The sequence below is a fragment of the Sinocyclocheilus rhinocerous genome, unplaced genomic scaffold, assembly GCF_001515625.1.
Source record: "Sinocyclocheilus rhinocerous isolate Xijiao unplaced genomic scaffold, SAMN03320098_v1.1 scaffold412, whole genome shotgun sequence".
Classification (NCBI taxonomy): domain Eukaryota; kingdom Metazoa; phylum Chordata; class Actinopteri; order Cypriniformes; family Cyprinidae; genus Sinocyclocheilus; species Sinocyclocheilus rhinocerous.
Genome location: NW_015642498.1, coordinates 1,161,074 through 1,187,650, shown reverse-complemented (window position 1 = coordinate 1,187,650; position 26,577 = coordinate 1,161,074). Strand labels below are relative to the sequence as shown.

Sequence of the window (26,577 nt, the reverse complement as noted above, 5' to 3'; positions counted from 1 at the left end):
TGCAACAGGGTTGTCTTTCTCTTGTGCTGTATAACATGCTCTAGTACCAGGGTTAATTGACCAACAGCGTGCTGTCAAAACACATTAGTTTGGGTTGCCAGTGTGTGGTGTATTACACCGATGGATCATTTTCCCCTGCTTGGCCCGTGCGCTCACTAGTGCTCACAATGACGGCGCACTCTCAATCAAATCACGCCTGTTAAGACATCGAGTTTCTCATCCCGTTTTGGCGTGTTAACAAGTGTGAGAGTGGGTAACTCGGCCCTGCGGCATGCCGCCTGGGGATAGATCATGTTACTGTTAGCTTCGCGTTAGCAGGCAACACAACCTCGCTGGTCAGAGACGCTCACATTACATTCTGATCAGACAAACAGTAGGATAATGAGCCCCAGGCTGCCCGAAGAGAATCCCAGCATGGTGCCACTACTGCTGATGACCAGTTTACTCTTACTATAAATTGACTATTTATTAATATAATATTTTTATTGCTTGAAGCATGAATGTCATGAAAACGTGTGTAGGTTACTCTACATTTCACCTTACAGTCAGAAATGAAAAAAATAAAATAAAGTAAAAATATAATAATATATGTAGAAATTATATTTTACATAAAGAAAATTAAGATTTTTTGTGGACCTTTAATTTTTTTAATTATTAATTGTATTTTATTTGTATATGATAACTAAGAAAATTTTCTTTCAAATGTCACTGATATTTATTTATTTTTATTTTTTTTTTTAATCTGATTAAATTAAAGGCTTTGCAAAAACATGGTGTATATATACTTCAACATTTAAATAATATAGCAATAATGAGAATTGTGTGATAATATAGTAAACTTTTTTTGCATTGTAATGAGAAATGTGAATTGGGTTTGAGGGAAAGGTGTTTAATTTTCGTGAAAATGATGGCACAGTGCAAAAAAAATACAATTAATTAAATAGGCTTCCATTTTTTGTCCATTTTCATTTTTTCTTTCAGTTGAAATATGACATGGAAATGTTCTTGACAGGTTTCGTGAGATTCACCCTGTTGCTTTGCATAAGTAATTTTTTTCTTATGTGGGTGTTGTGAAATTTCATTTGCATTTTTAATAATCTTAATATCCCTCGTTGCAGATTAGGTACTTCAGCAAAATTTGAAATAATTGTGTTCATTTAAAGTTTTGAATGAGTAAACTCATAGTGATAATTCTGTCATATACAGAATAAAGTACAATCATGCACATGCAATAAAGTACATGCATATTTATGATGTTTTCATGAGTCATAGTTATAAAAATGTGGTACCCAAACTATTCAAGTGCTGCACTGCAATCAAATGATAAGATTCTTTTGTAAATGTAAGATGCCAATCTCAGAGTCATTATTGTCTCGATTCCCTGGCATGACTTCCTAAAGCAGCTTGGTAAGATTTTTGTGTGAGCCCAGTCTGATAAGTCTGATGCTGTATTCTTTTGTCAAGGAAAAGGTGGAGAGCGAATGAGTGCGCTCAAGATCTTATTCACACTCGATTGGATGGGGTCGAGCCAGAAGGACTCTCACGTCCTTGAAAGCAGTAGCAAGATGGCAGACTTTCTTTGGCATCCACCTCCAGTCATGTCATTGTTCTAAGCTGTATTTGGCTTTGAATTGTGCACCACAGCAGTGCTGGATTTGAATAATGTTCTTCTCTGATTGGCTGTGCAGTCACAGGGTCCAGCTACAAAACCTCATTTTGTGCTCCCTGTTGAGAGTTTGTGTGTGCATGTGCATGGCGGAACGAGAGATAGCTGCTTGAAGTTGAAGAGCACATGCTTGCTCCGCAATCCCAAAGGACAATAGACACTTACACAATTGAGTTAATTAGAAAATGTTTCTATTGCTTTCTGGGTCTCGGGTTCTTTTAATTAAGAAACACAAAAGTGTCTTTCAGAATAAGACGTTTGCTCGATGAAGAAGATAAGCACTCTGCTTTATTGCATTGGAATGTGCAACATTAGACTTATTTGCATCTATTAGTGCACAATGCAATTTCACTTCTAAACAACTAAGCTTGATATGAGAAGTATTTATTTCTCTCTAGCATGATAAAAGTAATCTAATTGCTACCACTGACTGTGTGATTAAAAATACAGCTAATGTACTCATACTAGTCAATTTACTCAGACTCAAGCTGCGCTTGTTGTATTAAACATCATTTTTTCATAAGCTTTCATTATAAAAGTGTCAGAATTGCTCAGTGTCCGCAGTAGCACTAAATGGTTCTCATCATTGACCTTTACAGACCTTTAATATGAGCTCGCCCTTGTCGTGCGAGATTGTGGCTCGTCACAGAATCCCGTACCCCTTGGAACCAAGAGGTTTTTAATCTGTGTCTCGTTATGACAGTATCGGTTTCTAGAGAATCAAAATTTCCAGTTACATGTTAGACATGTTTAATTTTATGGTTTATAGCTTCAGTTACAGTATATAATGCTTTAATATTGTCGTATTTACAGAGCTAAGAGGACATTCTTCTTAGAATTTCGGTAACACTTTAGTATAGGGACCAATTCTCACTATTAACTAGTTGCTTATTAGCATGACTATTATTAACATATTGGCTGTTTATTAGCACTTATAAAGCACATATTCTGCATGAGCATATTCTACATCCCTAATCCTACCCAATACCTAAACTTAACAACTACCTTACTAACTATTAATAAGCAGCAAATTAGGAGTTTATTGAGGCAGAAGTCATAGTTAATGTTTTGTTAATGGCAAGAATTAGACCTTAAAATAAAGTGTGACTAGAATTTCTAATCAGACATCAGTTATGCTTCATTCTGTTCAACTACAAATCAGAATTTCAAACTTTTAACATTAACTTTCAACTTTAAATGGGAAACTGCATTACTGTGCCCATTCCTTTGCTGTTTTAAAGTCAGATTCTAACTTTTTTTGTTGTTGTTTTTTTATGCATTTGATGATTTTTAATTAGCTTAAACGTGATAGTTTCTCATTAATTCACTATATCACAATGTCACCATGGTCATGCAACATTATACTCACTCATCTCAGCAATAAATCTGACTTGTGGACTGACAAATTTCCCAAGCTTGAGGTCTGATTTCACATGGCGTTCAATTGCAAATTTCAAAGTACAACGTTGAATGAAACGTAGCAATATAATCTTGCATGACACAGCTGTCAAGGCACGTCTAAAACTGATAGTACTCCAGGAAAACTGATGGAGCACTTGCTGGTCTAAGCCCAGGACGGCTCAATGCTTTGTGCAGTTTGAGTCCCATGTGGCAGGGTTTGCTTTAGAGGAGGCCTATGCCTGGATGAAAGGGGCTCTTTATTCCCCCAGCGGGCTGATATTCAGGCCAGTGGTGGAGAAAAAAGTGAGGGCCAGAGAGCAGGTTTTAACAGGTATGAATCAGGGGTCTGATGCTAGACAAGCTTCAGGAGCAATTATGGTCTAAGCTGCAAGCTTTCAAAGAAGACGCAGTGCAACTGACCAATAAGAGTGGCCTTTAAGATGGCTGACAGATTCTCCTCTGTTTGAAAAGAGTTGAAATGACAGGGCTTTGGAAAAAGCTTTTTGAACGCCTGGTGAGAGGCTTTTTTGTTTGTTTGTTTTTTTTTTGTTTTTTTCATATCCATTTTTTCCTTTCCTTTTCATGTCTAATACCATGCTAAAATTGTATGCTAAATGAGCAAAACACATTTACTCAGCTATTCAAGATATTCAACCAATCACATTTTAATGCCAACAGGAAATGCTATTCACAAACCATTTTCTTGGATAATCTGGTGTAAACAGGATTTAAAAATTAGAAATGTTATGTATTTGTAAAACATTTCCTAAAGCATTTAAGAGAAACACACTAGGGATCCCTGTTAATTGCTCTTAATTTTGAATGAAACATCTGGGAACATACTTTAGGTCTATGCGTAAGCTAAAACCATTTGATTGTTGTATTTATTTATTATTATTTTTTTATAAATGGATGTAGTCCAGTGAGAGGTGTGCTAAAGAAGGAAAAAAGAAAGGAAAAAAGTGGAGGATTGTCACCTCCATTACCCCACAGCCAAGTCGAGGCCGTGGGCTGATGATCCCAAAGTTACTTTAGACTATCACTCACTGTTTTTCCTCAGAGGAGAGTGCTTATCGATTTTGTCAACAGCCAATTGATTTTTCTTTCTCTCTTTCTCTCTCACTCTTTATATCTTCCCCTTTTGCTCTCCCTTTGGATCTTGCTGTGGGAAATGTGTCCTGTGATAGCGAGTCTAACCTTCCTGGGAGACAAAGATGCTAGCATTTATTTAAATTTTTCTCTACTGCCAATTCAAATATAAAGTCCTCACACCATGATAAGAGAAACAAAAGATGTTTCAAATTGAGGATGTTTAGGGGAAAATAGGCTGTCAGGATATATTGGATATAGGGATATGCCGGTATCAAATTTTCATGTTGCGATTAATTGCTAATGCTTTTATTATGGTATACGGTATTATCACGATATTGAAATTAAGTTTAAAAAAAGCGCCATGTGCTTCACGTCCGCTTTACATCAGAGTGCTCACGGGTCTTTCATCCAGCATACAGTGGTGTTGTGCATTTTGACCAGTTTATGGGAAAAGTATTCTTAAAATGCATTCAAAATTCTGAATAATTTGTAATATATAATTATTCACGGTATTTAGAAGTGCCCACGATAACAATATCGTGCATATTCATTACCGTGATATATCGCATTACCGAATACCGGCACAAGTCTAATTGGATATGGTCGAAATTTTAAATATATAATGGATAAATCTCACCCAAAATGTGTCCAGATTACATTTTACTGGAATTTCAAAGAAAAAAAAACTATATATATATTAATAATAAATTTTGTTAGATCATTTTTTAAATAAATGAAATAAAAATAAATAATATTTAAATTTAAATTAAATGTAATTACATTTTAGTCATTAAGTTATCCCATTGTGATTTCATTGTGACATTATTTTAAAGACAGTTAAGTATATTTAACTCCAAAATTTAAATGAGAATGGATAAGAAAGATTACAAACATTACAATTACAATTCTAGCAAAACTGCTTTCTTTTATTTCTTCCGATTTTCAGGTGAAATGTGACCTTGACAGGTTTCTTGAGATGCACCATAACATGTTTGAGTGCTTGCTTGTTTCCCAAATGCAGAGTACAAGATGTCTTTTGTGCACTGGAGCCTGACATTATTTATACAGTCCTTGACTCTGCATTGTCCCAGAGCAAATCAAGCACATTCAAATCTGAAGTGGAAAAATCGGCTTCTTTTCTGGAGAAATCTGCTTCCCTGAACATTGCCATTCGGTTGGCAGGTGTTTGTTGTGTTGTGCGCAAAAGCCGTAATTACTGTATGAGTCTCTGAATGCAGAATTCTTCCACCACATCTGTCTACCAATTATTCCCAGCAAATGATGGTTCGGGGAGGAAGCTTCTCTCGCGTCTCGGAAACTGACATTTTCGTATCTGGTGCTCGTGCTCTGTTGACGCATTCAGTTTTAGTCCTGCTGTATAGAGGCGTTGCTCTTTCTCTTGGCAGGAGGCTGTTAATCTTGTCGAAAAGCTGAGGAGCTCGATTGTCCTCCCCTGACAGTGCTCGCTGGAGTTTGGAGCTGTATTTATAAAGTCATGACCAGAAGAGGAAATACTATTTTGAGTTATTCTAGCACAAAGTCCATCACTATGCCGCATGGATGTAAATTGCTCACAATATTTTTAAAACAAGTTTCTGGAGGCCAAGCAATTTGGTCAGTGTGCATAAATTCTTGTTTGTGAAGTTCAAACCTCATTAAACAACATACTTTTTGGAGTATTTTCGTTCCGTTTATTTAATTCCACACTGTCCTTGACAATCAAACAAATCCGGCGCTGAGCGTGATTGCTTTAACAATGTCAAGCTCAAAATGTCTTCCAAGAGTGATCAAATGGCAAGTTGTGAATGCCAACAGCTCCGGTTTTCAACTAAATTGGCTGATTACTCTCACTAGAGCATTGCAACATCTCTCTGAGCAAAGATCGTTAATCCTGTGCGACCGGCAGACATGAAGTTCTCCGGCAATTGATCAAAGTGTGTCAACCAACAGACTGAAACTTTTCGTCATTTTCACTTCTCGCCTGTTGCGTTTCCTCGTTGCTCTGGGAATATATTGAACCATAAAGAGCATGGCTATTTGAAATCATGAAAGCTTGTTTGCTGGCCATCTTGATAACAGCTATTTGAATACCACTTTTATTGGCTTGAATGGAGAAAGTTTAATAAATTAATAGTTATCTCAAGATTAAAATTCTGCCATTTTAATTCTCCTTTATAAACCTAGACTACATTTCTTGGTTCTGTGAAACCAAAAAGGATTCACTATTCTTTTCCAGTGAAAGTAATGTTTTTTAAAGGCAGATTTTTATAGCAAATTAAAATTTACATAGCCTCAAAAAATGTAAAATGTAGTGCAGTGGTTGACCGATATTGTTTTTTATTTATTTATTTTTTTTGACAGCCGATGCTGAGGCCGATATCTTAGAGAGCAAGGTGACCGATGGCTAATATATATCATTTTGATTTATTCTAATTAATATTTAAGAAATTTGAAATAATCTGAAAATGATAAATGTGTAAAATAAACATAATTATACTTTAGACGAAAACGTCTCGGGTTACTTATGTGTTTAATAAATTAATAGTTATCTCAAGATTAAAATTCTGCCATTTTAATTCTCCTTTATAAACCTAGACTACATTTCTTGGTTCTGTGAAACCAAAAAGGATTCACTATTCTTTTCCAGTGAAAGTAATGTTTTTTAAAGGCAGATTTTTATAGCAAATTAAAATTTACATAGCCTCAAAAAATGTAAAATGTAGTGCAGTGGTTGACCGATATTGTTTTTTATTTATTTATTTTTTTTGACAGCCGATGCTGAGGCCGATATCTTAGAGAGCAAGGTGACCGATGGCTAATATATATCATTTTGATTTATTCTAATTAATATTTAAGAAATTTTAAATAATTTGAAAATGATAAATGTGTAAAATAAACATAATTATACTTTAGACGAAAACTACTATTTGATTCTGTAATCCTATTAAAGTATTTTTCACAAATAAAGAAATATTTAAATATATATATAAATAAAAAGGAAACACTGTAACCAACAGGGCTCTCAGTAATCTGAGAAGTTTGTGTGCATTGGGAATAATTACTTTACAAATAATATCAAGGTAACACTCATTTTCCGTACAGCACATAGTGAAAATGACATGAACATGACGGAGGGCAAATGGATAAAGCGCAGCATTCAATTTGCATGGACTGACCATTACGCAGAGAACACACGATCATATAATGCAGGATACTAATTTTTACACTTTATAAGATCTCACAGCTGGATCTGATTAAGTCTGCAAGGTTTGTGAAATTAAATGTTTATTAGACATTCATGTGTGTGTGCACTTAGGATGGGTTAAATGCAGAGCACTAATTCCTAGTATGGGTAACCATGTCATGTCACTTTTTTTTTTTCACTTTCAAATATTTGTTTAAATGATATACAGTAAATGCATATTTGCTGAATGCTGATGGTAAACGAGAAAGTATTATTACTAATAATATAAAAGCAATCATTATAATACTTTTTGTATACCTTTTAATTCCTTTTTTAACATTCTATCTGATTATTAGACAGGCTTATATCCCTATTAGAAAGAACTGTTAAACTGTGAAGGCAAACAATGAAGAGGGGGAATGTGAGCGCTGTGCTCAGTCAGGTGCTGCCGTTCTCAGCGCAGTCTAAATAAAATTCCCGAACACATCGGCCAAACAGGAAAAACTTATCGGCCGATGCCAGTATTTGAAAAAATGTCAAATATCGGCCGATATATCGGCCTTGGAAATATATTGGTCGACCATTACTGTAGTGCATGATGTACAAATGAAATAAAAGTGGTTGTTATAAAGATGCCTGTATAAGTGCATTGAGTTTTCTTGTTTATTTTTGTCTGCACAGTGCCATCATGGGCCATCGTCGCCATTGCGTTTGTTGCTGTTGTACTAGTTGTTTCCTGCTGCTTCTGCATCTGCAAAAAGTGGATATTCAAGAAGAAGAACAAGAAAAAGGGCAAAGACAAGGGCAAGAATGCCATCAACATGAAGGACGTCACTGACGGTATCAAAACCGAGGTAAAAACATTTTGTTACTGCTGTTGGATTGGCCTTGTTCTTTAGTCGTCAGAAGTTGCATGAAATATTTATTTACTCAAGTAGTATTGTATTAATGCACGATGCCAATTAAGTATGTTCATAAGACAACTCTAGATGGAGTCATCTGTTGATGATGTTGTTTCACAGCTGACTTTAATTGCAGGACTGCAAACCTGGGCATGTTAACGGTTCATTAAAGTATTGAGTTTTTCAGTTTTTCTTGCATTTAGCTTAATTCACTTTGTAGTGCTGCATATGGTTAACTGTGCTATGAAGTGGTATCAACCCAGAGAAATGACAGTAGATAATGAAAACAATAGGAGAAAGAACATTAATGCAGCTCGCTTTTTTCCACACACCCACAAATTATATGGAACACTGGCACTTTAACCCTAGTTAGCATGCTAATTGCATTAACATGCTCACAATAGTACACTTCTAACAGAATAATTGACAAAGTCAGCTTAATTCGCGGTGTAAGGACACTGGCTTTGAGACCATGCCAAGACCACTCCAATCCCAAATTAGAGACATTGATTTTCGAGCACAAAGCACAGTGAAGAGGAACTGACACAGATAATTAACAGCACTCTTTAAAAAACCCAGTGTGCATTTCTAGAATGTCACAGTTTATCAGCATCAAACCAAATCCGAACAGATATACAATAGCTGCTATATGATATTTACCCACCAGCATTGTGTATTAGTACTTTCAAAATAGAAATAAGAAATGGCTACAGCCATTGAAATCCATATAATCAATATTTTGCAACACAACTCTTCTGAATAAAACAAACCAGGCTAAGGTGTTTAACTGCTCTCCCAACTGGACCAAGCTGGTTAGGCTGGTCTTATTAATAGTTTTGGAAGGTTTGGGTCACTGGAAGACCAGATGAAGACCATCTTGGCCAGATTAGGAGACCAGCTAAAGCCAACATAACAATTTAGGCTAATTTAACCTGATGTTTTAGCAGGGAAACACCCATATATATATTGTAATACCTGTGCTAATTGGCTAAATATGAGAGATTAATGAATTGTCACTCTTATTTAGCAAATTAGCACAGACATTAAGAACGATACACAACAATCAGAGCGATATGCCAGAGTACAATGTCCTGCACAACATACATCTTTGTTGTATTGTCAGCAGAAGGAGCTTTGAGCTTCTCAGCAGTCATTTCTCCTGGTATGCCCTGACTCATGTGGTCGCCTTTGTGTGTGGTTGTTTTAATTTGTGTCTCTTCCTTCCATGTCCTCCTTATCTATGTTTTGTCTGATGACTTTGCGGGATTGCCACTGGCGGTAGGTTCCCAATTGCTGTTGGATCTTCTTATAGCCTGCTGCAATGACTTTTAATAGCCTCTTGACAACAGGTTTACTCTAGTAGAGTAAAATATATGTAACTATGCATACAGTACATGTATATCTACAATATATATGTGTAAGTCTACATATACACATATATATGAAGAGAGAAAATACATTTGGGTACGCTTTAGCAAGGTTGAACCACATTGATTTCTACTTGTCATTTGAAGTAGAAAACAGACAATGATAATTTCTCCAGTAAAAAGGAGACTGTCAAAGTACGGACTGCTTAACTACTAGTGATACGTTCAGCTTGTTTGACTGCCCTTGGCCAAATTATCAGTACTCATCTGGTCCACTAGAACTTAAAATTGAAAAATGTCCTGGAGGAGAACAGCACCCACCTCATTAGCAGGACAAATTTGTTCAAGAAGCAATTTTCAGACACGATGACCAGACTGATCTTTAATTGGCTGACATGTTTATGAAACATCATCTTTTCCAGTCAGATGGAAAGGGTATCAATGAAGGACACTCACAGCTGCATACGGGTGTTACCAACTACTTTTAATCATTTTACACTTCCAAAAAGACTCATTTATAGGAATAGCTCAGCCAAAACAGAAAATCCTGTCTTCATTTACTCACCCTCATGTTGTTCAAAAGCTGTGTGACTCTTCTTGAAACATAAAAGGAGAAGTTTAGCAGAATGTCCACGCTGCTCTTTTCCACACATTAAAAGTTAATGTTGACTACATCTGTTAAACAAAATTGAAAAGCATGATTTTGAGTGATTAATTACTTAATATTTCATCACAATGCTATCATATGACTCGAACTATAGTGCCTGAGTCGTATAGACCACTATTATGGTGTTCAGTTTCTGGGCTTATACAAGCCTTAAATTCCTATCCGTTTTCATTATGTGGAAAAGAGCAGCTCACATATCCAGCTAAACATTTAATTTTGCATTCTGCTGGACAAATAAAGTAATACGGGTTTGGAACAACAACAACATGAGGGTGAATAAATGATCCCTGGGTGAACTATGCCTTTAAATACATCACAAGACTTAACAAGCACCCCAAAGAGGTTGTTGAATTGAAGCGCACAAGTGTTTGTGAAAATAGTCTGATCCTCATAAGAGGACAAGACAGCCAAGAAATCAATTTTGTTCAGCCTTTTGCTTTCACACTTGTAACCCAACAACTAATAAGAGAGGCCCTGTAACGACCCCTCCCACCAACACCTTCTGCTGGCATGATGCTTACAGCTTCTATGAGCGTGGTGGTTATCACCAATAACTAAGGGTCATGACAACGCCACTGTGTGTGGAAGATCACGTCACAGAGAATGAGGGTCACTATACAAGCACTCTTCTTAAGAACGTGAATGCCTTGCATGCTTTACCGATGAGCAAGACTGCCCTTTCGGAAGGCAACTATTTCACAGTGAATGAACTGAGAGCTGAGTTTGCCTCGACAATCGCATGCTTTCCAGCGACAACAAACCTTCCTCGAAATCCCCTTAACACTGGTCTTAAACTAAGGCTAGCTAGGGAGTTAATGCCACACCATTCACAACATTTCCCCACTGATTTGTTGATGCCAGAGATTGTTCTGCCTGAAATAACATAAAGGACAATGTATTGTACAATGTATTTCTTAAGAACATCTGTCTGCTCATCTTGCCTAGGGTTGGATGGTATGACCAATAATTGTAACTTTATATCACGGTACCGGTACACATAACATGACATGTTTGTTGTTGCTGTTTTATGTATGTATGTATTTATTTATTTATTTATGACCGATTTTGACAGCGTCATACGTTAATTATTAGGAAGATTTTCATAACAAATGATTATTTGTCTTGACAACTGTGCAGAAACAGCTTTTCATAATCTTAACATGGGGTGGTCTTAAATATATAATATAATATAATATAATATAATATACCACTGATTGAATGAGCCAAGTTCTAGGCCTTTGTAAAATAGCTAGATATAGTACCATATGCGCAGTCGATACGTTATCATACCACCCAGCCCTAGCCTTGCCCTTCCCACCAACCTAGATTGCTTGCACCCATTCAGTTCATCTTCTTGCAACTCTTTTCACAACTTTTCACAATAGCAGACCGTAGGAGAGAAGGGGGTTCACAGCCCAAGTCTAGTGCATCACTGAGCATGTCATGGTCTTAATCGCTGTGGTGTTTTAGTGCTTGCTCCCCCCCTAATAGAGGTGCGGTTGAAGAGCAGGCTGGTCCAGGGCGGGCCCAGCGCTCTGGCGAGGGCAATCGGGCAGCGCCAGCGTTGGGCCAACGGGACTGACTGTTAGTGGGTGTCTCCTTCAGGCCTTGAAGGATGAGGATGATGCGGAAACAGGGCTGACGGATACAGAGAAAGAGGTGGAGTCTAAGGAAGAAGAGAAACTTGGCAAATTACAGTACTCCTTGGATTACAATTTCACAGAGAATACGGTAAGGAGCTGTCTCCGAATCACCGTCACTGTGTGTGGTGTTTAGTGAGGTCTTCTTCGTAAGTACAGCGTATTTGTCCATCAAATTGTAACCAGCTCCACAAATAACGCCCATTTCAGTAAAGTTATTCAGCGTGTCACTCTTACATAATTGAATGCTCACTGTAAACTGTGTGTTTAAAAAATACACACTGAAAATGTGAAGACAGAGTACACTTTGACAACATGAATCGCTTTTCAGAGTCATTTTTAGAGTCATGTGCACTATTATTAAGTGCTATCTATAAAAGCCAGAGGAATTCAGACTTAGCACTTAGAAAATAATGTCCATCATCCTGTAAACTCACCAAATGCCGTGAATGTCAAGGGCACATCACAGTAGTTAGATTCGAGTTTGAACTGGCTTTCTTCCACGCTGACTGAATGAGGGTGCTGGCTTGTCTTCAACTCTGAGGCTAAGCCGAAATTCATTGGCCGCCTCTTACAAGCCGTTGAGCTTGAAAGCCGAGTGACTTCCAGAATGGATGCACTTCCTTTTGTCAGATCCTGGGTGACAGATAATTGAAGCTGTGCATGGTCTCACGCCGAGACCGTGCAAAAAAAGCTACAAACCTGAAAAAGCCAGAATTTCCACCATCACACACACACAAATTACAGCTTTTATAAGCACAGCCACCACAGGAGCCTTTTCATTGTATGCCGGCAATGTATGTGTAGTGAGATGACAAAATGACTGCAAATGACTGGTAATGCTTTCCATTTATGGCATAACAGAGTTTTAAGAACAAGAATGAGATGTTCAAGATACTGCATTTGTTCTATTCTTTTGACGTGTAGCAAAAATATTTCAAATAGCTTGTTAAGTTTACTGAAGTCTTCATTGGAGGTATAAGAATGTGAGGATAAAATATAGCATTAACACAAAAGAGCAAATTCACTAAACAGTTGTGCCATTTTGTGCACGGTATTTTTGCATAAAAACCTACCTCATATTCACTAACCACCTGCCACCCAGTTTTACCGCTAATATTGCAGATAGCATGTGCAAATAAATGAAGGCAGGAGATGCAAAAAAAGCAGGAGATGCAAAGAAATCCACATCAGCCTGACCTAGATTCAACCCAGAGACCCACTCGCTCTCATAGACACGCATGTATCTCCACCCTTCGTGCCGGCAGGAAATCTACAAGCTTCTTTCCCGTCTGGCTTTAAATCAAGCTCGAGTATCGCTTCAGGGAGACTCGGAGGTCTGGAAGATTTGTCTGCAACTCTTGCCCTTTCCAAAGGGGAAAGGTTCCAGGGAGCTCAACTAAACTCTGGGTTTGTTTAAAGGTAATCTGGACCTTTCCAACCCTGCTGAGCAAGCCAGAGGGTAAAAATAGAAAAGTACAAAACATGGCAGTCACAAAGCCACAAGACACAATATCTCAGAATCCAGGGTGGCTCCTCAGGGAGACAGAGAGGCAGGGTGCAGATAAGGGCGATATTATTAGTGAGGATAGAGGTTTGGATTGAGCTGCGAATCCATACACGTTCACTGAGGTGAATCATTGCAATCGTGGCCTGTTTTCTAACGCATCCCAGAAACCCCTCGCTGTTTATGCCAAATAGCAAACCCCTCTAAGAAAACTGTTTTCTCTGAAAACCATTGCAGCAGTAATTTAAGATGACAGCTCAAAGCCTTCAGATGAGAGATTGTGAGCACTGCACCCACTGAGGTGAAGTCATACGGCTGAATCTTCCTCCAGCATGTCCTGCATCAGTCTGATTCTTCAAACTGTGTAGCCTGCAGAGCGATTGAAGGTTATTATGGCCAAAGTCTCATCAGGATCAGATAGTCTTTCACCCCCCATCTATGTCCAAAACAACCAGAGACAGATCCACCCTGACTCATACTGCTACTGTCGTCCACAACTATTCAATCTAACTCACAGCTAGGAGCTACTTACAAAAGACTTCTCATTTAAACTTAAAGATGGCATTGGCTTGTGTATCGCAAACGTCCAGTGAGACTGACAGCGATGCCACTGATAGATACGTTGCGTAATTTGGGCTAAATGTGCAGTCACATTTGCAAAATTTTGCAAGCACAAATGGTGCATTGTCTGTTGTCAGTATTATAGCGATGTGTGAAGAACTCACACAGAAGTCACTTTCAAACCAAACAGCTTTCTTCTGCTCAACGCTGCAAATTTAAGTGAACAACTTGAACCTGTTGCGAAATCTGCTTTTGAAATGACGATTTCACCCGCCAAAAATTCAGCAAACAATGACAACTGCAACTTAAGGTCAGCATATCAACAATACCCTATTTACTGTAAGTCTGATGCCACGTGTCATTGTTTTCAGATTACAAAAACAAACAAAAAATGGTGCTAATATACATTTAGGCTAACTGAGACTTGTCATAGCATTTGCGTATCGTTGCTCTTTTGTTGATTTTGATTGCTTCCATTGTCCTCATTTGTAAGTCGCTTTGGATAAAAGCGTCAGCTAAATGACTAAATGTAAATTTACAACATGTTGTAATACTACAAACCAAAAAAAATCATGTTTCTAACTTTTATCTCCATACCAAAATCTCAGTTGGCCAGACAGTGATTCATCTTTTCTGAATCAATAAATTATTAGTGTCCGGAACACAGTGAGTCCAGAGACTGTAGTGTACACCGTGAGTTTTTAAAAGCTTAGCTTTAATCTGTGCTATAAATAAATTAAGTAGTAGAGATAGTATTCTCAATCGTAATAGAGTGGAGGCTTGGAACTGGAAACATTATTAGATACGTCACAACTTAATAAGTATATTGTGCACACAGACCTTTTTATGCAAAGCAAATTAGAGTGCATTCAGGGTATTTTATCGGTTTGTGTGTTCCCTGCAAACCAAATCTATGACCATCCTTTTGCAAGTGCCATTCTCTACTGTTAAGCTACAGGAGCTCCTCAAAGCAATAATAGCATTAAAATCAAATATCTTGAAAGAAGTGTTACAATTGGGTTATGTTGAGGGTGTTCTGTTCTCGAGGGTGAACTGAACTTTACATTTAATTGTAAATTCTACTTTATTTATTATTATCTAGATATTGAATTTCTCATTGCTAACATGTCAAGATATGAATCTGGAGTCAAAATCTAGCTGACATCTAAGTATTCTCCTGTCAAGTAGTATGAAATGTTAAAGATTGGAATCAATATATATATATTAAAATTTAATTCTCCAGTTCTAACAAAGTTAATGGTAATATAACTGCATGACTGACAAAAGAGAACTATTGGTTAAAATAAATAACAAGGACTCTTATTTTGTCAACCATTTTCACTTATGCTTTATGGAAGCAGTGACTATAGGAGCAATGGGCATCATTTGTGGAGTATTTTCTACCTTTCAACTAATTCTTTAAAAATACAGATGTTTTCCTGTTTGATTGTGCCTGTGTTAGAACAGTGTTTGTGGGGGTGTTTCTTTCTTGAAGTCAGAACATGTGCTTTTTTTCATCCAAGATTACAATGTGAAGCAATAAAACTGTACAGACCTGAAACCCACCACCATTTAATGAAAAAAGAAAGAAAAAAAATCAAACATTACTACAGCCTGACAGGATATTAAAATCTTTATAGTTCCTTTGTCAAGAAACAATCACAATGTTCTCTGATGGCCACCATCTAAACCAGAAACACTGGTAAAGCTTGTCACAGACTACAGTCCTTCCCATGGCAGCACAACCGAAGTGTGACAGCTGGTCAGAGTGAGAGAGAAGGTGAGAGGAGAGAGAGTTCTACGCCCGAGTGCATGTGTAGACACAGAGACAGGGCGTTTTATGGGAAGCTGATGGGACCTTGATTGACTGACTCTAGGACCCATGAGGCCATGCAGGGGATATGGTGACTGGCAGGTCAATCAGGACCTCAGCCCAGCCAGCCGGCCAATCAATTATCAGAGCCGATGGGGAGATAGGATCAGGAGCGCCACGCTTGACATGGCCTGACCCCATTGCCTCCTTAATGCTGGGACTGTTTAAAGAGTAATGCAGCCCGGGTCTGAAGGACGCACCTCAGCATCATAACTATAACTGACCTCTCAGTGGCTTTTCATATAAATAAGCAGATACTCTCCAGACTGATTTACTATAGTACCACCCATAAAGAGAACCAAACAGTTGAAGTCAAATACAAAGTAGTTGATTCACAATAAACCACATCAGATTTATAAGAAGGCAGTTCAAACTTTTTCAGTGTGTACTAGTTACTAATTTTAGGAGCAGAAGTTCTCAAACAGTGAAGGTATGTCCACCAAACTTTCGAAAAGTATGAAATTGTCAATATTATGGAGAGAATAATATTGAATGTAGTGTCATTTTAGTATTACTTATATACTATTGTTGTATTTATTTATTTTTTTTAATATACGTTCAGTTTACATTTCAATTTTAATTGAACTTTTAGAAACTTTGTGTTTTTGTTAGTTTTATGAGGGTTACCTATATTTCTATTTATTTTATCAATTTTTATATTTCAACTTATTTCAGTTAGTTTCAAAGGCAACATTTCTAATACGTTTAATTTAATGTTTTTTTATTTTATATTTATATTTTATGTCAGTTTTATTACAATTACTCGAAACTATTTTTAATAGTTTAAGTTCTAGGTAACAATAACAAAAAGCTTGAAAGTCACCAGACAAGCTGAAAAAACACCAGTTTTATGGAAAGACCCTGATACTTTTAATCTACATGAATGTGTATAACTTATGTTAGACAGCAGATCTTAGTGCTTTAGAAAAAGAAGACCAACTGTCTTCAGATAAATCTGATCCAGCATTACAGTGAGCTCCTACAGAATGGTGGTGGGGTGATGGTTTAGACAAAGACTACACTTCTCTTCAAGGTCTTACTCATGATCTCTTTAACTTTGACGTTTGACCCTTCATAGCTCATAGTGGGGATCATCCAAGCAGCAGAGCTGCCCGCTATGGATATGGGTGGCACTTCTGACCCCTATGTGAAGGTCTACCTTCTTCCAGACAAGAAGAAGAAATTTGAGACCAAGGTCCACCGGAAGACACTGAATCCCGTTTTCAATGAGCAATTCACCTTTAAGGTAGGTCACAAACCTAACAGAATTGAATTATAACAAGTGATTTCTCATTGGATCCGTGCGTTTGCATTCTACTCATGCAGTATATAGAGTTATTTCTGACTACTTCTTCTGGTGTATTAACAAGACACTAAGTGGCACGATGCGTTGGAGTAATTACATGTAAACATGCAGATGGACTCCTGCAGGTGTCTGTCATCCGGAAAGTAGAATAATTTATATTTTGAATGTTCAGTAGAGCTTTCTGATTCATTTTTATTGGACGTCATGTGGCTAGAAAGACCTTTTTGTGTAATTACCGCACTCAGACCTCTAGACTTCTATTAAATTGCTAAGTGAAGTGTTGAATTCCTAAAAGAATTGCAAAAAGCTAACTGATCCAACCTAGGGGGTAAAGGACTGTTTGCGTGTTTGGTTCTTGTTTAGCCTAGTGCAATTTCAACTATGACAAGGTACCTTGAGAACGAGAAATGAGCTGCATGCCAACATAGAGAGAGATAACCACAGAGCTCTGACATGTAATCACAAGTGCCTTCATTATTGAAATGAAGAGACTGGAGAGCTGGTGTGTGTGATAGCGTCAAGGACAAAATAGCAACCCTTGGGTCTTATCTCTTTCCTCATTATTGAAATGAAGAGACTGGAGAGCTGGTGTGTGTGATAGCGTCAAGGACAAAATAGCAATAGGGTCTTATCTCTTTCCCGGCCAATCAAGCAGTTTGTCGCCATGTTGGAACAAGTCCTTCGGGATAATGAGTTTTGTCTGAAAAAACAGCTCAATTGGAGGTAATCAAGAATCAAATCTCTCTCTCTTTCTCTTGCGCACATGCAATTGTCCTATAGCTTCATCCCAGCATCTCAGCGTTAGATAAGTCCCGTAACTGGAATTGAGAGAGATTAGAATGGTAGGTATGCATGCAATTAATGTCACCCCTCATATCCTACAGGTTCCCTACACTGAGCTTGGAGGGAAAACTCTGGTGATGACGGTGTATGACTTTGACCGCTTCTCCAAACACGACGCTATAGGAGACGTGAAGGTGCCCATGAATAAGGTCGACTTTAGTCATGTGACTGAGGAGTGGAGGGACCTCCAGAGCGCTGAGAAAGAAGAGGTAAAAAGCTAACATGCATGGGTGGCAATAACCTGTTCCCTGGTAATGTGCTTGAATATTAGCTTTTGTGTGAATAGTCCATCTTTATTGCCTGACCTTCTGGAGCACAAGTGGGATTTTTCCCAATTCATTTGTTCACTAGTAGTGATTCTTCCTAGTGACTTGAATCTTTTCAAACCATTCAAAATTTACATCATATTCATTCACATTCAGATTTTTTTGCTGAAGTTAACATCGTTATACCAGTTGGCAGCAACTGCTAAGTGAATGAGTCAAAATATTTTTTGTTTTTTGTTTTTCTAGACATGTGAGTCCTCAACATGGAGACCCATTTTGTGTAAAATTAGAGTTTTTATTAGGCTACTGAAACGATACATCCTTGCAGATTTTGAATATAGTAAAATATTTTTTTTTATTTAAAAATAAATGTAACTTTTTAAAAATAAGAAAAAGTGTGCACCTTTACAAGATTTGCTGTATACAATGGAAACGCAGACAAATGGCAGTGGATGCATTCATCAGTTTTTGACAGACCAGTGTTTTACCCCGTTGGCATCTGTTGGCATTGGCGCTTGTTTTGTCTGATTGAACATATTGAATCGTGTTTGTCGGGTCTTGGAACGTCTGAGAAATGACGTACTGTAATCTGGTGAGTGTCGCCATTGGTCTGTCTGTGCAATGTGAATTAGCCTTTATGCTCCCCGTGTTTTTCTTTAACAAGTCCACCAAATAAGTTTGAAATGTTCCCAAATGTTAACTCGTATATTGAAAAGGTTGTACACAACAAGAGTAAATATAATTTAGCAGGAGCTGCATGGAAATTTACTAACTGTACAAGTGCAAGACTTGAGGGCTATCCATCTTCAATGGAAATGTCAGTTTAATCAGCTGGGCCGTGCCACATTTTTATTAATAAAAAGTGTGACTTTCCAAGCAGTGGTTGGGAGATTCAATATTCATGGTAAATGTCATGGAATATAGCATTTAAGCCATGGTTTCTATGGGAACCTTGTTTTTGTGCCACGGTTCCTTGGTGTAAAGGTTAATTATGACGCCGTCAAAAGCTTGCTGAGGGCAGAGATTTGAAGGGTATCTAGATACGTTGAAGGTTGCTCTTTGAGTTTGTGCTTCTGTTACACTCCATGTCCGATGAACTAACGGAGCACTCCAAGCACTGCTTGAGAAAGCTAGAGCGTATTGACTTTTATCAAAGAATCTCTAGAGTGGTGTCCTGAGGGTGGCACTTTAAGTGCCTGTAAAAAACTAAATGAAAATCGACTGCAAAATGCCGTAGATTCTTGTAGTTTCACCCACCCTCTTTGCTCTTTTTTTTCCTACACAATTTTAAAAAGAGGAGAAAAAAAATCTCAGCAGTCGATTCAACTTATTTACCTTGTAGGACTCATTTAATTAAACTATGAAATGTTATTTTTCCATTTTGATGACCTTTTAATTGACAGAAAATTGATTGTGTGAAAATGACATCAGCCAGTTGAAAGTAAAGTGATGTAACCTTTTCCCCCTTCCTGTTGTTTTCTATATGTCACATGTGTTTGTGTCCATGTTTATTAGAATGGCTCCTGAAATATTAATGCAATGTGTGTACGTGTAAAAGTATTTTCAGTGTGTTTACCGGTGCAGCTACATTTGTGGAAAATTAATCAGATTCAAAGAATACAACCACTATGCTCCTCAATTCAGTTTCTCTTATAAATCCTGTTGAGTGGGTGAACGTCAAAAAACATTTTTGTGTTAAGGGGAATATTTTAGTCTTTTGTGCTAGCAAAATTATTTTAGCTAGAGATGTTTCGGTTTGGCTTTGCTTCTAAAGAAATGTTGATTTTTGTTAGAGAATTCATTTAGTGAATACATTTGACCAGGTTTTCAGGTTCGGTTTTTCTCTTTACCTTGACAATGATGTCCCTGATTGAACTTTTCTCTGCCACTCACAGCAAGAGAAGCTGGGTGACATCTGTTTCTCTCTGCGGTATGTGCCCACTGCTGGCAAACTGACCGTGGTCGTTCTGGAGGCCAAGAACCTGAAGAAGATGGATGTCGGTGGCCTGTCAGGTGAGTCCAGTTACTGAGTCACACTGTCAGCTGGACCCTGGCACAAAGGTTGTGCCATTATGTGACAGTTTAGGACAGTGTCTCTTGTTGCCAGCTGTCATGACAATTCATTTGTGTGTCTTTAAATACAAAGTGAAATCAAAATGGCTTCTATTTGCCCTTCTTAACCCTGTAAAACCTGATATATGAATACATTTTTTTTATGGAACTGTTTATTGAACCTATAGACAAAATTGGGGGGAAAAAAAGTTTGCATATGTTTTTTGTTATCTGTTTGATACGTCAGCTGAATTTTAGGATCATTACTCCAGTCACATGATCCTTCAGAAATCATTCTAATATTCTGATTTGCTGCTCAAAAAACATTTATTATTATTATTATTATGTTAAAAACAGCTGAGTTGATTTTTTTCAGGTTTCTTTGATGAATATAAAGTGCGGAAGAACAGCATTTATCTGAAATAGAAATCTTTTGTAACATTATAAATGTTTTTATCATCACTTTTGGTAAATTTATAGCATCCTTGCTAAATAAAAGTATAGTATTAAATTCTATAATTTCTCTTCCCCCCCCCCAAAAAAATGCTGATCTTTGGATCGTTCTATTCATCAAAGAATCCTGAAAAAAAATGTACTCAACTGTTTTAAATATTGATGATAGTAATAATAATAATAAATGTTTCTCGAACAGCAAATCAGCATATTAGAATGATTTCTGAAGGATCATGTGACACAGAAGACTAGAGTAATGATGCTGAAAATGTAGCTTTCATTTCAGAATTAATTTCATTTTAAAATATATTCAAATAGAAAGCAGTTATTTTAAATAGTAAAAATATTTCACAATATTACTACTTTTGCTGTATTTTGGATCGAATAAATGCAGGCTTGGTGAGCAGAAGAGAATTCTTTAAAAAATATTTTAAAATACTGTTTTTTTTTTTTTTTTTACTGTTCTTACTGTTCAAAAACTTTTGACTGGTAGCATATTAGAATGATTTCTGAAGGATCATGTGACACAGAAGACTAGAGTAATGATGCTGAAAATGTAGCTTTCATTTCAGAATTAATTTCATTTTAAAATATATTCAAATAGAAAGCAGTTATTTTAAATAGTAAAAATATTTCACAATATTACTACTTTTTCTGTATTTTGGATCGAATAAATGCAGGCTTGGTGAGCAGAAGAGAATTCTTTAAAAAATATTTTAAAATACTGTTTTTTTTTTTTTTTTTACTGTTCTTACTGTTCAAAAACTTTTGACTGGTAGTGTGTGCAGGTGGGGAAAAAAATCTTAAAATATTACAATAATATCATAGCCTAACATGTTTGCATCCAGTCAAATTCCTGCCTTACATAATTTTTCAGCTGAATACACTAAGAAGATTCATTGTGTTGTGAATGCTCTTTTCATGTTGTCTTTAACACGGTTTCAAAACCCTTTCATTTTCTCATAGCTGCACGAGGTTGTCTGTATGTAAATGCAAAGTCATTTTTAGTATATCTTTCGCTTTTAAAATCATGTAACGCGTATACAGTCATTCACAGCTACAAATCCCAAGGGCATCGAAATGTGGCTTGAAATGATCCGACACTTTCCGAACCTACGGCTGTGCTGCGCTTTATCAGCTGAAGTAATATTCGGCTCTGGTGAATACATTAATACATTTTCACTGAGTAAATTTACAGCTCGCCGTTCACAAATCAGTCCTCATCTGTGCCCTAACCACTTATGAAAAACGGCCCGGTCTCGTCCATCTATACTTCCCCACCTCCCTCGCCGGTTCTCTCGCACCTGGTCTGTCTCGATCCTGCTGTCAGAGAGGCGGACAGGCCATCAGTACCAGACCCACCTGCTGGGAGCCAAGAGGCCTGACGCTTACTTCTCATCACTCAGAGAGAGAAGAACAGCTATTAGCAAACTTTCTCGCTCTCTCCAGTCCATTAGCGATCCAGATTAAAGCCGGCTATAAACTGTCAGTCACGTTTCATAAGGTACTCCAACACGCCGCTGAAATTAACACCGTTAACAGTTCTATGTAGGGGTTCGTGTTTAGAGGACTATAGTTTTCACGATGTGAAAACTACACCCCCAAACCTCCTATTGAGTTTCATTGTAGGGCTTGTTGAATTGGTCGTTTGCCAGATCGATCAAATCCTGTGTGAAAATTGTGCAGTTAAGGGTGCTTTCACCATCAATTACTGGGTTTTTGCCAGACTCCGACGGTTTGTTTTGTGAAATGAACCTTTTTGACAAAGCGCTCAGTGTTTCCACTGATTTTACTAGAAAACATTTCTGTCCCTGCATTCTCTCTCTGCTTTTCTTCTTGTTCCAAGTTCGTGAAAATGGCTCAGATTTAATTGTTGTTATAGGGGGAGTTGTTCTCCCGAAGGAATCACTTCAGAGCATGTCCAAAGAGCTGTCACATGATTAGAAACAATAGGCCCGCATGGATCATGCCAATAATTAGTGACTGTTTCCATTGTGATTCAGCTACAGGGAGGACGACTCGTCAGAACACTATAATTTATCCTTTTCTCTATTCAAACCCTGTTTACTCTCCGTAATCACACAAGATGTGGTTGTTGCAGCTAAAATAAATGTAATTTGAATTAATTCACCAGAGCAGTGCTTACCAATTTCTGTATTTTTCCTCATTATGCTTTTTGTGGTTTAGATTATTACTTGAATATGCATATGTACAAATTGTATTTGTATATATGCATTTAATGCATTGACATTTAGGTTATGCAGTTCATCGGTTCATGTGTGTTCTGTGAATAGAACTCGTGACTATTTTAATAGACTTAAGCTACTGCTTAAACTACTGTACTTTTTCAAAGCCTCAAAAGGCATTTGGACACTTAATTCACACTTAAAGGGATAGTTCACCCAAAAATGAAAATTCTGTCATTACTCACCCCCATGTCATTCCAAACCCGTAAGGCCTTCTTTAATCTTCGGAACAATCCGAGAGCTTTCTGACCCTGCATAGACAGCAACACAACTGGCACATTCAAGGCCCAGAAAGGTAGTAAGGACATCGTTAAAATAGTCTGTCGTAAACACGCATCGAAGTCTGACACGGAACAAAAGAAATTGTTGAATAAAGTCGTTATTTTTGTTTTCTTTGTGCACAAAAAGTATTCTTGTTTCTTCATAACATTACGGTTGAATCACTGATGTCGCATGGGCTATTTTGATGATGTCCTTACTACTTTTCTGGGCCTTGAACGTGTCAGTTGCGTTGCTGTCTATGCAGGTCTTACGGGTTTGGAACATGATGGAGAGTAATTAATGACTTAATTAATAAATTAATTTTAATTTCCGGGTGAACTATCCCTTTAAATTTGTAAGAATGTAATCAGATATCAAAATATCAAATCCAGTATCATTAATTTCAAAACAATCAATCAATCAATCGATCAATTAATATTGATTAATTGATCGATTGATTGTTTTATATATACATAATAAATATACACAGTACACACACATTTATTATGTAAACAAAAACTTTTATTTTGGATGCGATTAATCACCATTAATTGTTTGACAGCACTAATTTAAACAAAATAGGGGTTGAAATTGGCACTTTTTTTTAATTAGCATTTATATAGCTGAGGGTGGATGCAGTACATGCAGTCCACCACTAGGAGACACCTATGAGTCTGTAGACCATACCTGACTGAATGCCTATGTTCCAGAGCCAATGAAAACATACCACATCAGAGGCAAGGGCCAGTTTTATTTTCACTTGGATTTTCAGTATCCCTTCTAGATGAGCTTCTCAAGTGACTATATGAACCATAAACACAAGTCATTACAGGTACTGCCAACTACTTGAACCACAAACTTCTGGCTTGGCTTCTGTGTGAGTGTAGATTACCACAGATTTCCCCAACAACCTCAAACCTCAGGCACTCTGTTGCCAAGCAACCAGGCAAAAGCACCACTGTTAATAGTGTTAGACCCGGAGAAGTTCTGTTTAAGTTCAACATCATAAATAGCCCTACTGCGTGTTTTCACCTTATTAAACGTGGATGGAGCGAGCAGCCAGAGCTCTGAAGATCCTGCAATGTTAGTGTAAGTTCAACAGGAGGTGCTGTGCTGCTCTATTATGAGAAATCTATCTTTGCATCTCATATAGACTGAATAAAATGTTTTAGCATGCATTCCATATGTGATCCCCCTGTCAAACTGTGAAGTTTCATGAATTCATAAGGGAAATAAGAAAGCATACTTTTTTGTTGTATCACAAAGACCTTTTTCATGTATAATACCTTTAAAAAATGCATTTAAAATTGATTTTGTGCCACTCAGAGCCATACCAATGTTCTTTAAGTTACAGGGCATAGTCCTGTACAGTTTTTACAACAGATACAAAATGCTTTTAATTGATAGGAAATGCAGTAAAAACAATAATATTGTGAAATATTATTACAATTTAAAATGACTGTTTCTATTTTAATATAGTTTAAACTGTAATTTAAAGCTGAATTTTCAGCAGCCAATTTTAGCAGTCTTCAGAGTCACATGATCCTTCAGAAATCATTTCTCATTATAACAGGGACGCAGGAAGTAGGGGTGCTGAGGGGGCTGAAGCACCCCCTGTTTTCACATGGTTGCAAATGCACACAGCACCCCCAACCGAAAACATCTTCCCGCGCCCCTGCATTATAATTATTATTTGTATTAAAAATATCAAAAATCAGTTTTTTTTTTAACCATGATATATTGGGAAACTGATCAGCAGTTTGCTTTCTGAATGACTAATTTGCCATTTAAAACGCCTCAGTCTGCATGTGTCTGCAGGTATAGCTAATTCGGTTTAGACAGTTTGCTATAATTTGTAGTGTCTGTGGTGTGAAAATGATGAAGAACTATACATGTCACTGCGAGACACTGACCGTGTTGCCAGATCCAGCTATTATAAGCTTCCTTGGCCTGATCATTTCCTCTTAATTTGACACTTTGGAAAGTTAGTAAAGTGGGAAGTTGCAGTTTAGGGTTAGCAATAGCTTTATCTTATCTTATTTACAAAAGGACTTATTTGAACAAATTTTGGTTTATTTTATTTATTTTTTGGTTTTTATTTGTTTTCATAGCAATATCTGGCAACACTGCATCATTGACACAAAACAAGTAGGTTACAGGATTAAATGAAATATCCAAACACTTGCCATGAAGAAGTCTATGCTATTTCATTCAGTATAGAAGGTCATCTTTCACAGTCATGTTATAAACATTCATAAGAGCACTAGACAAAGCTATCATTTATATAGCAATGCTTATTAATGAAATCTATAACAGTAATGTTGCATGAATAATAAAAAATATATATAAAATTATCCACCCCTAACCTATAGTAAAATATTAACAAATTTTGATGCAATAAATATGGTCTAATTTAACAATGTTCATCCAATGTTCAGAGGAAACATCTTTCACAAACATCTACTGTCTCTTTTAAAGTTTTTAGTGTACAAGTTGTATTTGTAGGTGTTATTATAGCACAATTCTTAATTTTCAAACCCTGGTTATGGCCATGGTCTTACACACCCGCAGCTTATGATCAGTGAGATCTACACTTTCAAAAACTGCATGCCTTAGATTTTGTGCTGCCCTACTCCTAATATGGTATGGGTGAAGAGTTCAGCATGCCTTCTAGGTCTCTCTCTCTTTCTCTCGCTCTGTTTGGAATGTGCTACTCTGGCTTTTTTAGAGAGATAAAAACTATTTAGATCAGTTGCAAAATGAAGAGGGAATTGAAAATACCAGAGATTTTTTGAAATCTCTTTTGGGGCAGAGCAGAGAAGGATGATGGTGACAGAAAGAGACATCACAGGGAGAGAGAAAGTGAAATGAAATGACATATTGGACAAAAGGTAATTCTGAAACATGGTTACATCTGTCAAATTCAACCATTTCTCACCTCAATAACCGCTGCTACATTCATTTTTTATTGTAAGGCTCAGAAAGGCATATGACATCTCCCCTCTTTAAAGGGGTCATATGATGTTGCTAAAAAGAACATTATTTTGTGTATTTGGTGTAATGAAATGTGTTTATGCAGTTTAAGGTTAAAAAAACACATTATTTTCCACATACTGTACATTATTGTTTCTCCTCTATGCCCCGCCTTTCTGAAACGCGTCGATTTTTACAAAACTCATCGGTCTGAAAAGCGAGGTGTGCTCTGATTGGCCAGCTATCCAGTGCATTGTGATTGGCCGAATACCTCAAGCGTGTGACGGAAATGTTACGCCCCTCACCATATTGTGATG

At 37.1% G+C, this 26,577-nt stretch overlaps 1 protein-coding gene across 5 annotated transcripts in view; it reads left to right on the top strand.

Annotated features, from left to right (window-relative positions):
- LOC107755909 (synaptotagmin-1-like) overlaps window positions 1-26,577 on the top strand; it is a 246,790-nt gene that overhangs the window by 214,180 nt on the left and 6,033 nt on the right. For 3 of the 5 annotated variants that reach the window (XM_016572871.1, XM_016572872.1, XM_016572870.1), the window contains 5 exons: window positions 8,025-8,197; window positions 11,885-12,010; window positions 16,939-17,106; window positions 18,051-18,218; window positions 20,171-20,288. In XM_016572871.1, coding sequence (XP_016428357.1) covers window positions 8,025-8,197; window positions 11,885-12,010; window positions 16,939-17,106; window positions 18,051-18,218; window positions 20,171-20,288 — 753 coding nt within the window. Of the gene's footprint in view, window positions 1-8,024; window positions 8,198-9,216; window positions 9,524-11,884; window positions 12,011-16,938; window positions 17,107-18,050; window positions 18,219-20,170; window positions 20,289-26,577 lie in introns of those variants that run through there. The other 2 variants (XM_016572873.1, XM_016572874.1) reach the window with 2 other exon arrangements.